The sequence below is a fragment of the Zea mays genome, chromosome 3 (assembly GCF_902167145.1).
Source record: "Zea mays cultivar B73 chromosome 3, Zm-B73-REFERENCE-NAM-5.0, whole genome shotgun sequence".
Lineage (NCBI taxonomy): Eukaryota > Viridiplantae > Streptophyta > Magnoliopsida > Poales > Poaceae > Zea > Zea mays.
In genome coordinates this window covers 180,299,688-180,323,290 of record NC_050098.1, presented here as the reverse complement: position 1 = coordinate 180,323,290, position 23,603 = coordinate 180,299,688, and the positions used below count along the sequence as shown (strand labels likewise).

The 23,603-nt window shown below is 40.4% G+C and overlaps 1 protein-coding gene and 2 pseudogenes across 4 annotated transcripts; 1 reads left to right on the top strand and 2 right to left on the bottom strand.

Moving 5' to 3' along the window:
• Nucleotides 1–10,804: 10,804 nt before the first annotated feature.
• On the bottom strand, nt 10,805–11,546 carry LOC103652390 (uncharacterized; annotated as a pseudogene).
• Nucleotides 11,547–11,796: 250 nt separating this feature from the next.
• LOC103650959 (uncharacterized) lies at nt 11,797–12,587 on the top strand (annotated as a pseudogene).
• A 3,003-nt stretch (nt 12,588–15,590) lies between these two features.
• On the bottom strand, nt 15,591–22,992 carry LOC103650958 (protein S-acyltransferase 8). Of its 4 annotated transcripts, XM_035966377.1 has the most exons (6): nt 22,558–22,973; nt 22,141–22,353; nt 19,067–20,277; nt 18,679–18,969; nt 17,121–17,354; nt 15,591–16,295 (listed from the first exon to the last, which is right to left on the bottom strand). In XM_035966377.1, the coding sequence occupies exons 3-6, from the start codon at nt 19,133–19,135 to the stop codon at nt 16,086–16,088; spliced, it is 804 nt and encodes a 267-aa protein (XP_035822270.1). In that variant the 5' UTR covers nt 19,136–20,277; nt 22,141–22,353; nt 22,558–22,973; the 3' UTR covers nt 15,591–16,085. The 4 variants fall into 4 exon arrangements, 3 of the variants coding, with proteins under 3 accessions (XP_035822270.1, XP_020406002.1, XP_035822271.1); XR_004857306.1 differs by having other exon boundaries at nt 17,121–18,969; nt 19,067–20,228; nt 22,558–22,992; XM_020550413.3 differs by lacking the exon at nt 19,067–20,277.
• Nucleotides 22,993–23,603: the final 611 nt, after the last annotated feature.

Below are 23,603 nucleotides of genomic sequence, written 5' to 3'. Positions count from 1 at the left end.
GTGGTGAGCCGATGCGCCCTCACATGACGCGGATCACTCACACCGGGTACCTGCCCTGCCCCACGACCACGACCACGAGAATGAGAGCGTACACGAACACGACGGGTGTTGAGTGTGCGCGTCACTACTCTCCCTGCCTAGATTTCAAGATTTGGCCTGGGTTGGATAAAGATAGTATAGCAAATGGAGCGAGGGGCCGGCAGCTTTGTGCGCCTTAGTTTTAGCTACTTTTGGACCGTTTCTTGGCGTTTCTCATGTGCGCGATCAGTCTTGGAATGGGCCCCGCCCTCCAACGGTGGATCGCCTCAATCTCCTCCCGCCACCTATAACTGTGCCCATCGATCCTTCCATATCCCACTGACTTCTCTACTACTACTACATAGTTTCCCTACACCTCTCCTCCACGTTTAAATAGTAAGAAAAACTAAAAATAATATATAAGTAGATATTCAAACAGTGTTTGTTGGCACCAAACCACTAGAACATACATGTCCAGGTTTTATACTCTACACTATTGTAGCAACGTACTAGCATCTAACTAGTTAACACCTTTAATTTTGAGACTCATTTCTTAAGAAAGATTAGTGCACACATTAATTTTCTTCCTTTATCAAACAAGGTATATACTATCTTGACGAAGTCACCACAAACTTCTCGCTAAGTGCACATCATCTACTGCTAAATGAACACCACCATATATTTTTTTTCTTCTTAGAATAAATCTAAGAAATACGAGCACCCTTTTGAAGCTGAGCGGGCAGATTTTCACCGGAAACTAGTTGTGAGTCTAGTCCAAAACTGTAAGCATGCATTTTGATTCAAAAGGTATTATGATTTGAGGCGGATCAAGAAAATGGAATACTATTCTCCTATGTGCCAAGCTTTATGTTACTCCAAGTACAACGACCACGATGAGCGAGCCGATGACTGCGAAATGCTGAGGAAGAACCTCACTAAAATTGTGTGGTGTTAGAACCACAGAATGTGACACCCCACCTTATGCTTATCTAATTACTTTCATATCAACGAGGAGGCTAAGGATTGTGATCCAATGCGAGTACAAGGGGGCACGCCAATGCAACAGTAGCGTGGTCCCTACTCGCCAATATGTGAAAGATTCCCCTTCAATCGTCTTCTTTTTTCCCCTGATTTGTAACTGTAAGTATTAGACCCCGTTTGGTTCCATTAGTTATAGGACTAAAGTTTAGTCCAGGGACTAAATTTTAGTCCTTACTTTGGTTGTAGGGACTAAACGGATTCTAAATACATTAAATACAACACATAAAGACCAAAATGCCCCTTTTTTTTGTTTGACACCAGTCTTATAGCAAGGGTAATTGGAGTAAATGTTATCATTTAGTCCCTTTTATCACCCATATGAGGGACTAGAGACTAAAGCCAATTAGTCCCTACTTTAATCATTTCGTTTGGCAAAATAGAGACTAAACGGGACTAAAAATCAAGGACTAAAGATTAGTCCATCTAACCAAACAGGGCCTTAGTACAGTTACTATCACAAAAAGGAAAGGCCATTGTTCAGTGGTCACGTACGGTCAGCAGAAACCATTTCTAGATGGATACAACGCACATGCACCTCGAATAGTATAGTATCTTGCAAAACTGCCTACTTGTGATCTTATACTTGGCTTCATATATGATATGTATATTTTAGAATTTAATGATATTGTGTTTTTAGTGGTAGGCGAGCAACGAGACGTCTCTAGGACTAGCCTTTGAATGTGCACTCAAACAGAGGCGACCTAGAAGAAAATGGGAGTTAGGACATATTTGTAAAGACGGGTATCAAAATATCAGCAAGAGCATTTAGATTGAACAGAGCTGAATACTTTATAATGAAAATTTAGACTTTACTAATTGTAGCAGATCAATGAGGACTTGTTTGGACAATCTCGGATTGAAGTGGATTGAGGTGATATGAGACGTATCGAAGTGTAATATGAACTAATTTCTCTTTCAATCCCTTCAATACACCTCAATTCACTTCAATCCCTCCTTACCCAAACAAAGCCTGAGCGGGATCTAGACCCTCACTCGAGCCTATATAGTGCCGCCCCTGAATTGTGAATATATGTGTTGTACTATAAAATTAAAAAGGAACAATAGTATCTTAATAGAAACTTGCGACAGCGTGCACGCGTGCTGAGACTTCTTGTGCTCGTTGGCATATCAAAAGGTCGCTGTCACGCATGGATCTTGCACTGTGCCTGCACAAGAAAAGCACATGGCAAAGCTGGAAACAAAATGGACTAGCACCTTACGGAATGTCAGGAACCTGAAATAGAAGACAGGGACAATCATAGACCCCCTTCTGATCAAACAATTAATTATTCTAGTTTACAGATGATGCCAACTATGGTGTTGTCCAATGTTGTACCACTTTTTATATTTGGACAAAGATTAGAATTCGAGTATCATTAGATGAATCATTATTTTATTAGAGTATCTCTAAGGGACTCTTATTTTTGACTCTCTATTTACATTTTCATAATATTACACTCTCTATATAGTATCTTACTCCAATATATTATTTATCTAGTTTGGCTAGTCAGAGTGGGTAGCTAAGTTTGGCTAGTGAAAGAGCCAATTTGGAGAGTCCGATAGCTTGGCGAGTTAGATGACTAGTCTGTCGGAAAGTTATTTTACTGTTAAGTAGCTAAAATTTAGTTTAACGAGCCATTTAGCTAGTCCTTTGAAGATGCTCATAGTGTGGATCTCTAGTCCTTAAGCCAAGCCTAGGCGTGACATAATCATGATGCGATGCGGCGATGTTTTGCCACACTGAAAAATTATTGCATGTGAAGAAAGGGAAGGTTACACCGGTTTTCTATCTCTTAATCTCCCAATATTGTAACTCTTAGAGTTACATGAGTTGTTTCTCTTGTTTCTCACGCCCGCTCGATTCTCCTCGCATCTGCTCGATTTTTCTATCTTCGAGATTTAGGGTGCGTTTGGTTTCAATGACAGGACAAAACATGATGGGATGATCCTTTAAATAAGGTTGTATGATTCAGGGTCAATGGCTGAGACAGGACTATCCCAATGTTGTCCCCAATTGTACCTCAAAATTGGAGGGACGGGAGAGAATGACAGAGGACGTTCATGTCCTGTCTGTCCCGCAACCAAACGCACGCTTAAGCTCCATCATATTATCATTCTAGGTTCACCTATGCTTTAGCTGTTAGCTAAGTGCCCTTATTTCAGTTCTGGCGCACACAAGTACTAGCAGAGCGAGCCTCTGAAACGAGTGTCGTTCAAGAGTTCACTTGCTCGGATGGAGACCGATAATTATATTTTTTGAGAGTGTCCGCAAGCGGTATAACTGTTCACTTTATTTTTTCCATAAAATGATGATGATTAGTACGACTACTTCTCTGAATCATTCCAAGCGAAACGACTACAAAGACATGCATTATGTCTGACTCAACCCGACTCAGTCACTAAGACTGTCTCCAGCAACGTCTCCTTAATTTAATCCTCTAAAAGAATATTCTCTGTTCTTTATAGCACACTCTAAAAGATTTTGTCCTCTATATTTTCTCAGTCTCCAGCAACATCCCCTATATCTTATCCTCTATATTTTATCAACTATACTAAGACAAATTATTAACTTTAAATATTGTATATTATATTAGCTAAGTGCAACGTTAACTCTAACAAGGCGGTCATCAGATTTCAGTCAAGCAAATAAACGAGGACGAGGGAGGAAATAGAATAAAATCATCCGCCAGCAATAGCCGCTTGGGCGCCTCACTACCACCATGGAATCGACTTCCTGTTTGCAGTCGTCGGTGTGGAGTCGACTTCCTGTTTGCAGCCGCCGGTGTGGAGGAAGGGGCACCGTAGGAGCTAGGACAGTGGAGTCGGTGGCCTCGCCAACAGCAACAAGAAGCTGCCCGAAAGAGGGGCCAAGGCAGATAGCGGACGCACGAGAAGTCTCCAGATTTATCGTGTACGGTCGTGGTCCTCTATTATACCGAATCATTTACCGGACGTTGCTGGACGCCATAGCGGACGTATAGAGCGCTAAATATAGCGGACAAACCCATTTAGCGGACCTTGTTGGAGATAGCCTAAGTATGTTACTATTGCTCACTATCCAATAGATTTTCGATTAAATTTATGTTTATTAGTATGATCTACATGATTATCATGCTTAGACCACACGTACACATATCTGATATCATAAATATGTTTTTTTTCTAAAATAAATTGCTACTGAAATTGCCTCAGGGTTTAACACTTTTAGATATTATTTTTATAGATACAAGTACTTGCAAAGAGTGTATAGAACACATTTGTTCTTCTGTCTAGTTCCGTTTCATTTACGTGTACAGCACTGGTGTGGTAAAGAAACATCATGCGTGAGGAAATTTTGCACGGGAGGGCGCCTAGCATCGGCAAAAAAAAAAAGCAGTAGTGAGAGCATGGCAGCTGGGAAGGAAGTCGGACGGTTGGAACATGAGAAGACTTCCGCATGTTTGGTTCGTTGTTTAATTTGTCACACTTTGTCTAACTTTTCTGTCTAAAATTAACCTTAGATAAAGTATGACGTAATTAGCCACGAACCAAAATAGACCTTTCGTTTCTCATATGAAAAACTAGGGATGACCATGGGTCGGGTTCGAGTCGTGTGGAACAAAAACTTACCCAGATCGCACCCGTAAAGTCTAATTAAACCCGCCCATAATCACACCTGTTGGTGCAATTTCAAACCCGCGCTTGAACCCATCAGTTTTGGGTGGGTTTCGGGTCACCGCGGGGTTTTATTCAATGTGCAATTTTAAACAATAATTCGGCTATAAACAAAAAATAATTGAGTTATATCTACAAATTTAAGTCTTCTCATATTGAGAAGCAACAAAACATTGACCAATCATTAGCCAAGTTACTTGTTCAAAATAACCATTGTTATATCTTAATCATTTTCGCGCTTAATAAAGAATAAATTAAATTTCGTGTCACATGCGGGTTGAAATGAAAACATGCACCCACACCAGTGAAACTTCGGGTTGGATGCGGGTTGCACCCACGGGTCAAAATCTACACCTGTACCCACACCCATCGAATCAGATACCCGTCAAATTTTAGATATGCTAATTGCCATCACTATGAGAAACGGTTTCTACTGCCCCCAACTCATTTGCCACGTCAGCAAAATTTATTAGTGGCATACTGAAAAACTATCGTTGGTTTTAGGTTAGGAATGGTCTAAAGGCATCTCTAACAACAAATGCCTTAAATTAATGTTTTATCTTAAAATATAGAGTTCAACTCATGAAAAATAAGTCAAACAATACTCTATTTATATTTTTTATTAAAAATATGGACGGATCATGAAGTAACTCAAATATACTACACCCAGATTAGTATTTATTCTTAACTTCTACATTATCTTTAACATTTTATTTTTTAATAATATAATTTATTTTCTGAAAATAAATGATTTAGAACTTAACGGTTGAAGCTCAATTTCTTTTTAGTGACCTAGAACTGAAAATGATGTACTTCATTCGTTCTATTTTATTTGTCGTATTTTAGTTCAAAAATGAACTAGCGGTCGACAAATACTTGAGAACGAAGGTAGTAGTTTTTATTTTTGAGGGCGTTTTTTGAGACACCCTGTTGGAGATGTTCTAAGACTATTTTCCGTCCAAAGTATCATAGTCCAATATCCAAAATATCACATAGAATGAAAAGTATGATATTGCTATAAGATACACTCTCCACAGTGTATACTATCATATTTATATGTATTAATTATTTATTTGTTATGATGTTGTGCCTATGAGAATAAACCCTAAATATTATTTTTTGTGACATAACCTAAGATATCGTGCCAAAACATTATCTTACTTATGATATAACCTTTTTCTTTCTCCTATTAAATACCTTACACGTAAGGAAAAGTTCTATGTGACATCTAATTAATGAGTATGATACCACACATTAGGAATAGCCTAAGGGTATGTACAACCATGAGACTCTAGATCGGTTGTTTAAGTATACGAGACTGCATATACAACCTTAAGCCTTTAGATCATAAATACAGTTAAGAGACAACATGTATGGAGAGTTGTGTAGAGACAACCTCTTCGTGAGGAGCCTACCTCTATTCGTTTCGGATTAAAGTCAGTTGTTCGGACTGTTGTAACTGTAATTTATAGAGACAAAAATACTATAGAAACAATAGAAGCCGATAGGATTAAAGTCAAGTGAACACGATGTTTATCTTTATTAACTACTAGAGACCATCAAGAAACCCTATATTAAATGAGAGGTTGCATATGCCCTAAGGCCATTCACAGTGATAGATTTTTATATTTCTGTTTCTAAGATGCTACATAATTAAAAAAAGAAATGAAATCTTAGTTAAAATTAAACGTAGAGTTAGAGAGCTTGAGCTTTGAAGATGTATAAACAGCTGCAAGTGTGTGGATATCCTTAGCGCCTTATCTCCAACAGCTTATTCATTTTCTATCATTTCAAACTCCACTCTAAAACAGCACAGTCTTCAATTTAAAACAATAATCTGTACACCATCTGCTGCCAAATGCCAATAGTTAGCGGTCAAGGCGCGGGCATGCGCACGCCTCTGACTGAAAATTCAGTTTGCCAAGGTCAAATATCCTTTGGCCTTTTGCCGAGGAGGCATGCAAAGTAGCCACTTTTGTCAAACCGTTTGACATTGCTGGCTCTGCTACATCAATAAGCGTGCAGAGAATCTTCGCTCCAGGGAAAAGGAGACCAAATGTACAATATTACTATTAGATATTCAAAAAAAAACGAAGACAGAGAATAATTCAAAGAGCTGTTGTCTCGTAAACAAATGGAGCTGTCCCAGAAAGGAACTGCAGAGTTTTGGCCAAACGCATTACCCCCCAAAAAAAACAAAGAAACAGAAACTTGGATCCTAAGGCAAAGCTGAAGGAGGAAAGGCATCTTGGCTATCTGATGATTCCTACTCCGGCAGAGTTCAGATCTCGGGCTTGTGAACCTTTTGCTTTTGGTCGTCAAAACACGAAGCGAGGTTCGATGCGTTTTCCTCGGAAACGATGTTAAAGCGCGTCTGCCAAACACACACATTACAAAAAACCGTTTGTCGTTTGATCCGAATGCATCATGAGAATTCAAGAAGGCATTACGAGGCATGCAGATGCAGGCCTCAAAATTCAACGTTCCAAGTTGGTGGTGCCAAGAGAGAGAGAGAGTGTTCAGATGCCATGTCCGGAGAGGTCTTTCATCGTCGTCTCCTTTTGCCCTGTTCACGTGGACCTTTTGACATTTGGACACCACTGCTACTTGCATGGCAGTGGCACGCTTGTCCTGTAATCTGAGCGTGCATGGCAGGATCGCGTTATCACTGACACGGGCACATGCTTGCCGCACCCGTACGGGTACGGCAGGAAAATTTGCAACACAGTCTGTCACAGGCACGCCACGGCCACGGTCCAAAGACCTGCTGCTGTGTGAAGAGTGACGAGCAGACTTTGGTGAAGCGTGTTCATGATGAGCTTCTCCTTAAGGGCGACTGTACCTAAATTAGCAGTAAGGGTAACTGGGTTAGCTTCCTTTATATTTTAATAATGATTTGTTTGTTCGAGTGGTACCTTTTAGGTTTTTCGTTCAAAAATTAATTTTCAAGCTTTGAGCTTCTAACTGCTTTATTTTCAAGTTCATCTCGACTTTCCTTTATTGGCATAGCTCCACTTTCTAATTCTCTAACTCGAAAGTTGATTCCTCAGTAGAGTAATTTTGAATGATTATTTAGCGGGAGTAAGGGTACGTTTGGTTGAGCTGTGAAAAAAAATTGTTATGAGCTCTGAGATATAAAAAGCAAAAAACTGTTTGGTAGAAGACGCTAAAAGTTCTCTCATATACATTTACACAGTTTCATCCAAAAGCCGCTAAAACAGGTCTATATGTGCTTTCAATTTTACATTGTAAGAAAGTCAGCTTTTGAAAAAAGCTGCTTCTTGGTTCAGGCTCTTTGATCTGGCTTTTGATTTTTAGAGGACAAAAGCCGAAGTCAAAAGCCAAACCAAACACATTCTAAATATATTTGACAAAAAAAATTGGCAAATAGTCTATAAATTGATTTACAAGGGATTAAAGTGCGGGGAGTAGGTTGAAGTAGCATGGAGCAAGTTTTTTCGATCCTACTCTCTAGTAGAAACGAAGGCGACTTACTCTGCTCCTACCATGGAGCAGGTCAATTTTTTACCGTTTCACTAAGTGAGAATGATTTTTGTTGGAAGCAGCAATGCGGAAACTCACCCACTTAGCTTTTAGTTCACTTCCCCAAAGGCTATTTTTCGTTTTTTAAGTCTGCACAATAATTAGATTGTCCATTTCAACTTATAGCTTCTGGCAAGCAAAAAAAACAAAACAAATAAGTCCTAAGTGAAGGAATGGAAAATGGATAAAATAATACTACTCCCTCCGTTCCAATTTATAATTCATTTGACTTTCTTACCCTAAGTTTGATCGGCTCGTCTTATTCAAAAAATTCATAATTATTAAGTATGACTTTGACTTTTTTTTCATTTTTCGCAAAAAAAAATGAATAAGATGAGCCGGTCAAACTTGACAAAAAAAGTAAAATGAATTATAAATTATAACGGAGGGAGTATTATGTAAACACTATAATTGAAGAGTACAGTCAAGCCAAACTATGTACTACTACCTTGGCTCCAAAACAAAATTAAATTTCTAGAACTATAGAAGCGAATTTAGGGCTTGTTTGAAAAACGTGAACTATAATTTAGTCAAAATTTTAGGAATCAATTTGATGAACTAAAAGTGACCCCCATTCTTAGTTTCCAATCCAACTATCCATTAGTACAATTCATTAGTTGGATAATGCGTCGGAAACACCTACTCATCTATGTAAAGATTGTGTTTTTAGGACAAGTTTGGAACTAGTTAGCCAAATGGTTCGACCTTAATCACTTACCAGTTATTCAGCAGGATGAGTTTATTATTAGATGATGGAGGAGGTACATGCTAAAAATCCCAAGAATTGACATAAGAGATTTTGATGGCCTAGTGTGTTGTTTTTTGTGGAGTATTTGAAAGAAAAATATTAAAACTTTTCAACGCATAATTTATCAGCCCCTCCTAATTATGTTAATAGTTAAAGAGAATGTATATCAGTTCAAGTTGGCTTTGAGCTCTTAAGGCGTCAAGTGGTGTTTAGTTGTTTTTCTAAGTTTTTGTTTAGCGAGTTTGTTTCTATGTTTGGGTGACCTGCTTTTTTTAATGAAGGTAACTCGTGACTGTATTTTGTTTTTGCTTTGCACCTCTCCTAAAAAATGTTTTGACGACCCTCTTGTCGTTTATTTCAAAAAAAATGTGGACTAATATAGACTAAAATATACACATAAGTGATAAGTCTTTGTCCACAAAATATGTTTGCTTTTGGTCTAGGTATCCAAACAAAACCCTAAACTTAGAGCAACTCCAATATACTAGCCAGATTGTTTTGTAAAGGTGAATTTAGCTATTATTAGAACAAAAATGTGTCTAATACATTAAATGGTTCTTTATATTTAATAGCTCTCCATCACTACATCGTTCGCTCTCTTTTTTGATACCCTGCTTCACTCGCCGTGCAAAGCTTTGAATTTACATAGTCTATTGGGCTAGTGTACACCTTTTTTGTGAAATCTATTTTAGTGACTAGCTAAATTAGTAAATTTGACTAATATCTCGAAGGTGTTCCATCTAAACTTTAGTTTTAGGTGATCCAAATATAGCTTTATGTTGAGATGGAGAGAGTAATTAGGTAAAAACAAAATTTATGATTATACTTACTTAGAGCATCTCCAATAGTTATGTAAATAACTCCTTAAATATGAATTTAAGAAGTTTTCGGGGAAACTCTTCTCCAATGGTTATGTAAAGCAGGTCCTTAAATTTACAGACTCCCTACAAAACCCAATTTCATCCCTACATTTACGAACCTCGTTGGGACTCCCTAAATCAATGTTGGTTCTAAATCCATCGCGAAAACCATATTTCGGCTACCGTTTTGTGTCGTCCCCACCGTCCCATTGACCATAAATCTATCTTCAATGTCATGTGTTGTCTTCATGCCGTCGCCGCGACCTTCTAGTTTTTCATCGATAACTTCGACCTTTCAAGACATTATGGAAGGTTGTTGATGTGCTAGCTCAACTAAAAATAGAAAGAATGCTCACTCACTTTTTTGTTGATATGGATAATTTTAAAAATTAGCAACCAGTAAATAGAGAACTGTTGGAGCACACACATTTTTCTACTCCTTAAAGTGATTTAGCAACTTCTTAAATCTGTAATTTAGGGTGCTAAATTTACATAACTATTGGAGATGCTCTTAAGAACTCCAAACAGCACGTGGGCGTGTCGCTTCTTTTATTGGATGTGTGCCGGTAAAAAGGCAGGAAGAAAATAAGGTAAGCCTCTTTTTGGCAGATCAAGTGTTTCTGTGTTTGTCATCGGTGACGATAGAGTACTATGTTTTTTTTTTGTTTATCTTCAATATAAATATAGCTAGGGTATGTATATTATTATGCCTATGCACCATACTCCACGCGCATAACGGATCCCCTGAATCTTTTCAGCAACTTCTGTGCATGCGGATGAAAAGAAAGAATAAAATTAAGGGTGTGTTTCAGTGTTTGGTTTGGTTTTAGCTTTAGCTTTTGATCTCTAAAAGCCACTAAAAAGTAGATTTATTTTTTAAAAACTGGTTTTCGAGCGGTGTAAAATTGAAAACACTTCTAAATATGGTTTAGCGGTTTTTTTATAGAACTGTATCTGTACTAACTATTAAGCCTGGTTTGTAGACTGCCCCCGCCAGCGCGTAACACCCGCCGCGAATCCAGCTCGCCTCCAGCCGCTTCTCCCGCACGCTCGCCGCGATGCACGCCTGGTCTACCACACGCACGCCGCCCGCGCGCGGCACTCCCCTTCTGCGAATCACGGCGGGACCCGCACGCCCATCCACCGCGAAGCGCCCCAACCCCCCTACCTGTGCAACTGGGAGCAGCCCAAGCTCGCCGATCACCCCAGTCGCGCCGCGCAGCTGCGCGCCAACGCTGGAACCGCAGGTGGGCACCTCGTCAAACATCGAGGCCGATAGCGACTCCGAGATGAAGCCGGACTGGAACTCGATGGTGCCCTGGTCGGGGAGCGCGACCATCCCCGTGACGTAGACCCAGAGGAAGAGCTTCTGGGCCTGGACGCCGGAGAGGTCCGAGATGGCGCCCTTGGAGAGCTTGCCGGTTATGGTCCTCTCGTAGTAGACGAGGTGGGAGCCGAAGTGGACGTAGCAGGTGCCGGCGAGGTGGATCTCGAAGGCGCCCGTGGCCTCGTCGAAGCTGTAGGAGGCGACGGAGTTCGGGATGAGCCCCTTCTCGGGAGGCCGTACTTGGGGAGCAGGTCGTTCGCCGCGCCGCTGAGCGACGCGGGCTGACGCGCGTGACCACTGCGGTGGCGGCGGCGACGACGGTGAGGAGGAGCACGATGCGGGGCAGCGGAGACATTGCCATTGAGGATATTGGGATTTTTTTGGGTGTTCGCTTGTGTTTTGCGTTTTGGGATGTGCAAGACTGATTGACTATTAATCCGCTTTAAACTGCTTCTCGACTTGTGGGATTAAGTTTTTTTTAATTTTCTATTATTTTTTACTTCTTCTGTTTTTTTATCATATTTTAGTTTAAAAATAAACTAGATGATGATAAACATTCGAGAGATAGTATATATTGAAAAAGAAAGTCGTGACGATTGTATAGAAGGTAGAGGTAATACCCAGAAAACAACCGAATTGTTGCTGGAAGCTGGTGAGCAAGAGCTTTTACGCACCTGGGAAGACCCAATGGACGAGCAGTGCAAACAGGACAACAAGGACTCGATTCGGAGAACAATCGTGGAGCATGATAAGGTCTTCAGGCAGCAGGTACGTAGCAAGCAGCACCATAATTTGTGAGGTATATTTGCACACTAGACGACGAGAAGTTAACAGACTGCTCCAGTTCTGTAATAAGTTGACGACCAGTTGTTAGTCAGACCTAAGTTGTCTTGTCATCCATGCAACAAGAACTTTTGCATCTGATACTGCTTCTTTGCATCAGGTGCATGAGCTGCATCGTTTGTACCATGTACAAAAAACATTGATGGCTGAATGCGATAGCCACAGGTATCAACCGAGAGCATAAGGAACTCATGAAGTGGTGCAGGGATCAAGGTCGAACCTCAAGTGCAGTCCTTCTACCTCAGGGACAAACCAATCTGCTCTCCTTGGTAATGCACAATACCCAGCTCCGCAGCAAGTACATGAAGATTTGAGTCTCCATGAATGCAAGCCAGTTAACTGCCTCAGCCTCTTCGGTGAAGAAAACTCAGCAGCCAAAGAAAGGTTTCACGGGGAGAACCATAAATCAGCTGAAGATGAAAGCTGGAGCGTCGCTGTAGAGAGTGATCTTGACCTCAAACTGAGCATCGGCCCCAGCTCACATTCACCAGAAACACCACGCTGGCTATTCTCAGGAACCAGGGAAAGAAACCCTTATGGACAGCATCGATGAGAGCAAGCTCTAAATAGTTAACTACAGCTACAGGGGGCGACAAGAAGGACGTCTTCTTTTACCAGGCTGATGATCTGCTTCATACCCAGGTCTCTGCCTATTGACCTGGAGCCGAGAGTGGTCAATGGAATCCATAACAGCGAGTACAGGAACCTGTACAACCACGAGAACATATTTGTCGCTGAGCATGGTGGTGGTGCCGGGAACAACTGGGCCAGTGGGTATCATCAGGTAGAGTTTCTCTGTATATCTGTGCTTGGACCTAATGTTTCCATTGGATCAACCAATCTTGCAGGCTTTGTAGACTTTCTTCTTTTGTCACTTGGCTAAATGCTTATTTTCTTGTTTTAGGAATACATGTTCAAATTCCTTTTCATATTATCATAGGGTGAACAAGTTGTTGATGATATCATGAACATGGTTGACAGAGAAGCAGATGGAAGTGATAGTTTTGAGTTTGGTTCTGTATTGGTGGTTGGCAAAGAATATATATTATTCGTTTTTATTTGTGTATCGTCACAATGTATATGCATTGTACTATATATATATATTATATGTTAGTTTTCTTGCACTTGAGATTTCCAGAAATTATTAGTGATGACAAATCCAATATTGTTGTTCCATGAAATTTGTTGGGAGATGGAAATTATGGTCATCAACAACTCTAGCACACAGAGTGTGCGTTGAACTAAGGATTAATTCCTATATAATAGCACATTAGCACTAATATTGTTATGCATTTTAATGCACCCGTAGCAACGCACGGGCATAGATTTAGTATAACTCTAAGAAAAATAGATACATAGAGGAAGCAGCGGCCTCCTCGCCAACGCCAACGATCCTACCATATCGGCATTGACTGTGACAGATAGTAAACCATCATCGTTTATGTACAAAAGCATACTCTGACGACCAAACCAAGTGACGACCAAACCGAAGCAACTACTAATCCGATAGATGGAGGCCCGACGGCGAGGTCAATCCGGCCTTCTTCAGCGCCGCCGGCCGCTGCATGCGATGCAAGGTCGTACTTGAACGCCTATCCTATGGTTGGTCAACGCACGGCAATGGAATGAATGGATGGATCAGACGACGAGGCTACGTTCAGCGGATCTGCGAAACATTCAGCACGTAGGTTTCGCCACCACCGACACGTGTGGCCTTGGAGCCACATGTTTGTGGAAGCTTACGGTACGGCCTACGGCGTGCCAAGCATGCAATGCAAGAGAGACATTTTTTTTTCCTTTGCCACTTGAACCCCCTTCTCTCTTCTCTGCCATATATATGTACAAAAAAAAACGTTCATTTAATTTCTCCTAATTTCCTTCACTACTTTTCCAGGGATACTTTTCCATATAAAAATCATATAAAAAACCTTGCCCTTTTTGGAAAATCTTTTCTCTCTCTCTTTGCATGATGATTATGAGCCTTCATGTTGACCAGATAGTGAGGACAAAACAGTAATATGTACTGCCGGAAGAGTTTTGGAGGACAGATAAGGTTATGGGGTTCCAATAAGTGGCAAAAGGAGAAACCTTGTTATTTACATATATTTACCTTAATCCACATATATTATAGTGAACTGGAGTAAAAAATAATTTAAGTTCTACAATCAACTTTAACATATATAGATTAGATTAAAGTAAATATGCCGTACGTCGGTACCGGTCCAGTGGTCACTAGTCAGAAATCAAGTGCTTCTTCTAGAACAAATGGTACAGCGTCGCATTCGCATCATAAGTACGTAGTAGGCATGCTAACCAAGGCACCGAACAGTATCGTCGAGAATGGTCACTGAGGACCGTACCAGCCCCACAACTGCACGTCATTGGCGTTCTCTCTATATACACAGAAGAACACAACCACAGGATTGGTACCGGTCAAAGTAGTTTAGTCTTGACCGAGATCTTATAATTAATTAATTGACATATGTGTCTTTGATAAAATTTAGTATAAAATATATTTCGTAATTAAACTAATGACATTTTTTTGTATCGTATATATATTAGGTTTAAACTGTTTGACTTCTCTAAAAAATGAGAATTGCACTTCTTTTATAGAGGAAACGGTTAGTTTACTAAAACTTTGACTAGGGTAGTACTCTAGATGGTTGCAGCAGCAAGGACCAGAGTCGGCAGGCCGGAGGGAAGATTGCCATAAATGGAAACCGACCAGCGGCCGGTTCACCGTCACCCACGATGGCGTCGTCGTCCCATCCGAATTCGAGGCCACCGCCAGCTAACAGATGGTAATACGCGTACTGTAGTAGGAGTGTCTATCTATCCGTCGTCACACAGATTGTAATGAAGGCCAAGTGGCCAAGTCCACTGGTTCACACGACCCCGGTCAAGGGCCAGTCGGTGTCCGTCACAGCGAGCAGCCACTAGCCCTGTCCCACTCCAAAACAGTTTTGTGGCTGCAGCGCACTCTCCAAGACCTCATGTCGCCATGCGTGACAGACACAGACTGACAGTGGCTTGAGAACCTGCAGCATTTCTAATTGCTCACTGCTCATCAAATCGAAATAATCCGGGGCTATTTGATACACTAGTTGACGTCAATGTCTTGCACCGTTGCACGGAAACAAAAACGCCAGCGTCCTGACTGAACTTCTGCATACTAGGTCACATAGATTGATGACTGATGGGGCCACGTCCCATGGTATTATTTTATCAACTCCCGGACTTTTCTTCGGCATCGCAGAACCATTTTGAAGCAGACATTTTGTTGAATTGACAAGAGGAGGAGCTGACAGTTTTGGTGTCTTCAGAGTTCGGCATGATACTGCCAGCGCCGACCAAAGCCCAGCCAAGCGTCCAAGTCTTTTAAATCCACAAGGCAACAAAGGAATGTTTGGCATGAACCAACCAGATTAGCGTTCAAAGACAGATGTGACTCTGGTGGTCATAGCACCATGCCAATCTTGCTGCAGTTCTTTTTTTTTATTTTCTTTCTGGACAGAGCAAACTGATGCTAAAGTAGACAGCCTGAGCTGAAAAGCAATGACTTCTGCCTGTGTGGAACTGAAAGACAACAAGTTTAGAACTACCAATCTGAATTCATACACCATCTTGGGATTTCTCAACCAAGACACTATACACAAACGTCTTCTGAAGGATCCGAGGGTAAGAATTCAACACACACGCTGGTCGGAATGCACAAGAGAACCTGCAGGGTAGCATCCTAAGTATCCTGCACTAGCCATTTACAAAAAGAATAATGCTGAAACCACCGGAGGAGACGGCATTTTGCCTACTTATGAACTAAACAAACACATTCATTAAACCGCTGGAACCCAACTCGACTGTTCTCCATTTACCTTATTTCTAACTCTACATATCACATATGTGCATCCATATTGTCTTTAACTTTGGAATCTGAAACTGAGCATTCCACCTCATTAGCATCCCCACATCCTATTTCAATATCGATGTCCTCATGGTTATGCCTATGTGAAATCTTCATCAGATCACCATCAATATCGAGGCCATCCCCCGCTTACGCTCGAGGACCACCAACTTGTTCTTCTTCAGTCTCTCCAGCACGGTTAGCTAGTGGACCTCGCACTTCCTCTTGTATGTGCGCCCGGAACTTATGTTTAGAAGGCTCTATCTTGGCACACACTACTTCTTGAAAGTTACTCAGACACCCTTGATCATAGACATTAAGCCTGCCATCCGACCTGTACCGAAAATTTTCGTATGTGGTCTGAAAAAAACAAATACCAATACATATGTTAGGGCTGGTGTACTGTAAAGGAAACTGCTACGGGTAGCAGTGCTGCAGTGGCCTCGTGAACTATAACAGCTAGATTGGTTATTTCCTGCTTGTCACATCTCTATTTTTATAGAGGTCTATTGACTCCCAAGGACGAGATCCAATCTATACTACTAACAAATCACATTTTATCTCTAACTAACCCTAAACCTAAGGGAGATGCGACTATATTTTGGGAGGCTACTGTAGCATTGCTACAACAGAAACATTGGTTTCCAGTTGGAATGTCTAGCCATCTGAAGGTTACATCGAGAACCCAAACAAGATTTTTCTGTACATAAATGGCACAAAAAATATGCATATATAATCATGCAAGATAAACAGTTTAGCTTCTCGTGCAATTACAATCTCAGATGGAAACAATGCAATTTAGCACCACAGCAGAAGCCTGTGTGGTTGCCTTAAAACTCTCTATGATGCAACTACCTTGCAAGGACAAAAGGGAGTGAGTTCCAAAACTATCTAAGAGATGTGCTTTTCTGCAAGAGTAAAATAGCTTTATCCCACATCAACGCACAACAATAAAAACATATTGGGAAAGATGAATAAGGAGGCCTTAAAATTTTAGCTGATATAAGAATTGCCTTCCCAATTCCCACAACAAAAAATTAACAGTTCCCAAAATTTATTGTTACAAAGCAAACAAATGTTGTGCATAATCCAAATAGAACTTGCAATCATAGATAAATGTAGACAAACAGATAAACCACTAGGAACGAACAAACAAAGATAGAGAATTAATATCAACAAACCAACCTGATTAGTGCTGATGAGATATGTATGAAATCCTGTGAGCCCACCAACAAACCAGAGAGAGATAAAACAGTATATCATTAGTGCTAGAGAAGCAGGGGAATGTTTCAATGCCTTCCAAACTGTAGGATAGTCTCCATCCATGAGAAACTTGATGTACAAGGCCGATATAACAAACAAATAAATGCAGAGGAGACTTGAAGAGACAACAAATAGGAAAAAATAACGGCAATTGCGCTGCACAATGGACAAGTAGGATAAGTAGAAATCAGCAAGTAAAGAGATAAATATACGGAATGACTTAATCAATTTAGAATGAAGAAAATAATTCCAAGAAATGTTCATGGGAATCACATTTCCTCAATATCAGATGCATAAGTTGTTCAAAATGAGAAGATTAGCGAAATAAAACCTTATCATAAGAGATCATCACATGGATGCGAGGAACTTCTCTCAGGGCTTGTTTAGTAACAATGTTTCTCTCAAAACCATGGTTTTACTATACTTTGTAATTGTCAATACCAATACCATAGTTTTGGCCAACTCCAAGAATATAAGCTATTGTTTGGATACAGTATTTAGGCAAAAGATAGTCATGCCATGAAAACTTTAGGCTAGAGTTGAGTTTCCAATACTCCGATGATACCACGGTATATAGAATACCACAGTTTCGCGAACACAATTTTCAGGGATGCAACCAAATACCTCATGATATAAAATACCATGGTATTCCTATAAATAAGGGTGGGCATTTGGTTTATTAGGTCCAGTTCGGTTAATACGGTTTTGAAAAAGTTCGGTTTTAAAAAAGCAAGAACTGAAATACATGTTGAAAAAATAGAAACCGGACCGTATTAACCGGATTATTTCGGTTCGGTTTTTTCGGTTTTAAACCGAAATTCTAGATCCGCGTGGTCAGCTCTCGGCTGTGGGAGCTGCCGAGCTAGGCTGCCTCCTGCATGTTCACGTGAAAATTAGAATCTGATTTTGGTCGCTGGGCCTGGATGCCTTGGCTTGGGCTACTTGCTCCTGGGCCTAGACAACGCATGACATGAGCACTGAAGGCTGACGCACACAAGCAGGAAAGCTCCAAGTGCTCGGTTTATTCGGTGTATCCAGTTTCTATGGATTGAAAACCGAACCAAAACCGAGTAACCGGATTATCGAGAATTAAAAAACGAACCGAAAACCGAAATTAAAAAAAATGAATTTTTCAGTTTATTTGGTTCGGTTTGGTTTTTCGGTATCAATTTTATTTTGCCCACCCCTACCTATAAATCATGGTATTGCCTATAAAGTATAAACTATAAAAACACTTTACTTCCAAACATGCCTTCATTCTAGTTTGGTGAAGTTACTATGTCAGATCAAACATGCAAATTATAAACTGCACATGTTATTTAAGAAATTATCAGTTTTCCCTTTTGCTAGAGAGATGGCAAATTTGTTCTTAGTGCAGTCAATGTTTTTATATATGATTTGATTCCAATGCACTGTTCTTACTTCTTAGTGTATCCATAGAATGCAAAATTCATGATTTGATTCCAATACAATAGCTTACCTTTCCAATGCACTGTCCTACCCATGGACAGTGGTGATCAAAGCGTTCCACACAATTGTTGCAAATGGAACAGTGTGAACACCGAGGTGGGCGAAAAACCATACAAGTTTCACAATATTTTACTTTCACAGGCATCCCATTTACTATAACTTCTTTTACACAGGGGAACTGTAGTATTCCAGGTGTGTCAGTAAGAGACAAATTATCATAGTGAATATCCTCAGGTGGATGTGAAGCACGAGGTACAATTCCCGGATCCCGAGCGGCAGTGGTTAAGAGTAATAGAAGCACCTACACCAAAAGGCAAAAGTGCAGGCAAGAACAGGCAAATTTAGGAGTTATTAATTTTTGAAATCCTCACCAGAAAGAAAAACATCAGCATACTTACATAGATTGTGAGTAGGGATGAAAACGGTCGTAAACGGTCGGTAAACACTAAAACCATTACCGTTTTCATATTTTTTATCGGAAACAAAATCGAAAACGGTAACTCCGGAAACGGAAACGATATCGGTATTTCGGAAACATCGGAAACGAAAGTTCGGTGCGGAAAATACACCGGTAACGGTCGAAATCTAAAATATGATTGGTAAACATATCAAACTTCACAATAAAACAAAATTGACAAAACATCACAAATACCACAAGTTCACAATTCATGATATAACAAGTTCACAAGGATCACAAATTTATAATATAAAAAGTTTACAAAGATCATAAGTTCACAATATAACAAGTTCACAGTATAACAAGTTCATAAAGATCACAAGTTAACATATTCAAAGTTCACAATTCACAATATCCACTCGATTTAGTTGACGTGACATACTTACTCATGAAATATTTTTTCCTTACATAAAAGGTTTTTTCACAGCCTCACAGGAAAACCCTAAAATCTAGTGTGTGGAAAAGACAGACTGTCGGCTCTCTATCGTTATATATTACTAATACATAACATGTGCATAGAAAATGGTGGATTCGTTCGAGAGACCAAATCGTTAATCTCAACTGCCTTCCAACACCATCTAACCCAAAAAAATCTTAAAGCGTCCAAAAAATACAAAATAAGTAATCCTTATCCAGAGATGTACAGGCGATGCGAAAAAATCACATGCTGGAAAATTCCGAAAAAATTCCGAAACACAATTCCGGAAATTTCCGAGACATAAATCCGGTAATTTCCGACAAAAACCGGTAACCGATGGAAACGGTCGGTAAAACACCACGCCGATTCCGATACCGATTCCGATAGAAAATTCCGAAAACCGATTCCGTTTTCGAAAAATACCGTTACCGATGAATCCGATCGAAAAATTTCGAAATCGGTTTCCGGAATTCCGAAAAATTCCGAAACCGTTTTCATCCCTAATTGTGAGCACTATTGCTATGACAAGAATTGCATATCCTGCATCATATGCATGAAACTGATGACGGAGATGGTGTGCGACAAACACACAAAAAACAGCAACTGGGATAACAATGAGGGCAACAGAAACACCTAGAGATTTAACATTTGGTCCAAATATCAACCGCCCACCAAAGAAGAACCTCTGCAAATGAGGCACGAATCATTTTCTTTCTCTCAAACATGTAGGAGAGCTGCTTGTCATTGTATTAATGGGTAGAAAACAAGACACACGAGTCAGTTAGAGGATACTGAATCAATAATATGAAACAGCATGAAAGCCAAAAAAATAACAATATCAAAGATAGAATATATGTCAAAAGTATATATATATATACTGTATTTATATATTACACCTGGGTGCATTTAATATAGAGAATGCACCCAGGCCGAACCTATGTGCCAGGTCCGAGCCAACCGTCCCACTCAGGCCGGTTTCGTCCCTCCCGCACGCTCCGGACAAAACATTTTCATTTTCCCGCCCCCGCCCCTCTTTCTCCGTGAACGGCTCCTCCGCGAACGGCTCAACCTCTTCACATAAGTTGCAATCACACCAGACTTGCAGTTGCAATTATACCAGACAGCAGTTGCAATCATTATTTTGTTTAACAGATTTTTGGACATAGTTATATAGAAGTTGCAATCACACCAGACCAGCAGTTGCAATTACACCAGACACAGTTGCAATCATTGTTTTGTTTAACAGATTTTTGGACATAGTTATATAGGAGTTGCAATCACACCAGACCAGCAGTTGCAATTACACCAGGCAGCAGTTGCAATCATTGTTTGTTTAACAGATTTTTGGACATAGTTATATAGAAGTTGCAATCACACCAGATCAGAAGTTGCAATTACACCAGACAGCAGTTGCAATTATTGTTTGTTTAACATATTTTTGGACATAGTTATATAGAAGTTTCAATCACAACAGACCCACAGTTGTAATTACATCAGACCAGTAGTTGCAATCTTGTTTGTTTAACAGATTTTTGGACATAGTTATATAGAAGTTGCAATCACACCAGACCAGCAGTTGCAATTACACCAGACCAGCAGTTGCAATCATATTTTTTAACAAAATTTCTCAGAGTTATTCAGTACTTGCAATCACATAAGAGCAACTCAGCAGTTGCATCCACACTACACCAGCAGTTGCAATTACAACACACCATCGGTTGCAATCATTTTGTTTACATTTTTTAACAGATATTTGAGTAAAATTATACAACAGTTGCAATCACACATAATGCGGGCTTGCAATCCCACCTAATGCGGGGGACAGGGAGGCACGCAGACAGAGAGGCGCGCGGCGGCGCGGGGACAGGGAGGCGCGCGGCGGCGCGAGGACAGGGAGGTGCTCGGCGGCGGTGGGATCTAGGTTTAGAGGATCGGAGGAAGAAGGAGGAGACGGCGGCGGCGCGGGGATAGGGATGCGCGCGGCGGGGGCGGGGGCGGGGAGGCGCGCGAAACAGGACTTACGCCTGGGTGCATTCAATATAGAGAATGCACCCAGGTGCATTTTAGCAACGCCGTATATATATATATATATATATATATATATATATATATATATATATATATATATATATATATATATATATATATATATATATATATATATATATATATATATATATATATATATATATATATATATATATATAGCACATCATATCTCAAAAACAAGCCAGGCTGATCATGTAGCACATCCCAATAACGATCTCGTACAATTATCATCATACAAATCTCAGTAAATGAGACAAACACTGGCTTTATGACTGCTGAGATAATTAAAGAAGAAAAGGAAACTGACATGGCCAAGAAGCTGGCCTATGGAGGTTTAGCTCAATTCCACTATTGGCAAAGTTACAAACTTGTTGGCTAGCATTCTGTTTAGACCTGTGATACATTTGAAAAGATGTGGCTGCACCTAATAAGATTAATATACTACAGATATAAAAGAATTGGTAAATTAAAAATTAACAACAGAAGAAAACAAAAGGATGTGCCGGACTCTAAACGAAGTAAATACAGAAGTTTAGAATATTTCTCACGTTATCCCCCTTCCAAGCTTGGTACACCCGCTGCTGTGGCTGCGCCATGTGCAAGTGCGACCAACAACCAGCCTCAATCCCTCTGAAGCAGCATGAGGGTTCAGACTTCAGACCTTACTCCGAAATTTTGAAACAGTATATATGCAGCCGCACGTGGAGACTGACAGATTAGAGTACAAGTGGTATCTTATCAACTGTGATTGACCTTGCCCCCTGGATAAACGGCAAGAACCAAGATAAACCAGTTTAGTGAAAGGTCCACGCAGTATAAAAATTCGCAACAAACAGTATGGATACGGCCATAGGGAGAAAACGACACGGATTTGATTGCTTATTATAGTTGCTGCAGGAAAAAACTGTGGCGGGAACATAAGAATTTTATGGGGGGATCCGTCCGAACGAGCTAGGGTTACTTACAAGCAAAGAAGAGACCAAAAACAAATAGAGATGGATCTCCACGCTAGTGTAATCCAGTAGAGTAGAGGGGGAGGAGGAGCGCAACTCCTGTCGGAGAGTCGGAGTCCAACCAAAAGAAGACTTCGGCGGAAGGAGGACTGACACTTGATGTCTGCCGTCGCCGTCGGTAGCGGCGGCAACAATGGAAGCCGAGCGGATTACGAGGAAGAAAAGAACAGCAAAACAGGGAATATTTTTGGGGAATCAGAGAAGGAGGCGCATACGATGCGACGAGAACTCGCTCGGTTCAGTGAATCAGAAAACAGAGTAGGCGCCGTAATTTGGGAGCATGACAGCGTGGGGACATGTTTACTCACTCCGTCCACGCCCTCACGAAAACTCAAATTTGGTCAACCCTGTCGTGCAACGCGAATTATGGACCGTCCCCGGAGCCCTGAGGATACGGATGAATTGAAGGATGGAAATTGCAAGGGCCCTGTTGACATTTTTCACCAGCTACTATGCATTGCCAACAAATGTCATTTGAGAGCATGACGTGTCTATTTTGCTATTTGATAGTTTGGAACATTTTATTGTCGACATAAATTGCTGCAAAAATTTAATGCTTCATTGTAGTGAACTGTAAACGCCTTGGCATGCCACAATAACCTTGAAGCGGTGCTTTGGAAAGAACGGTGTATGGCGTATTGGCATCCTACCATCACGGCATAACCTAGAGTCATTGGATCGGTTTTTTATATAAGAGACAATTAAAAGACTATATAATACAACACTAAGCATCTAGATCATTAATACAATTAAGACACAATACGTAAAAAACCGTGAAGAGACAGACTTTTCACGAACAGCCTGTTTTACACTTAACTCTTTAGAGATTCCTCAAGAGACTCCTCAATTAATGGAGTTATGCATACCCTCATTTAGGTGTGGGCATTCGGTCTATTACAATAATTCAGTTCGGTATATTCGGGTTTTTAAAATTTCAAGTTTAAAAAATGAGGATCGAATCAGACCCAAATAATTTAAGGAAGTGAACCTGAATAGAC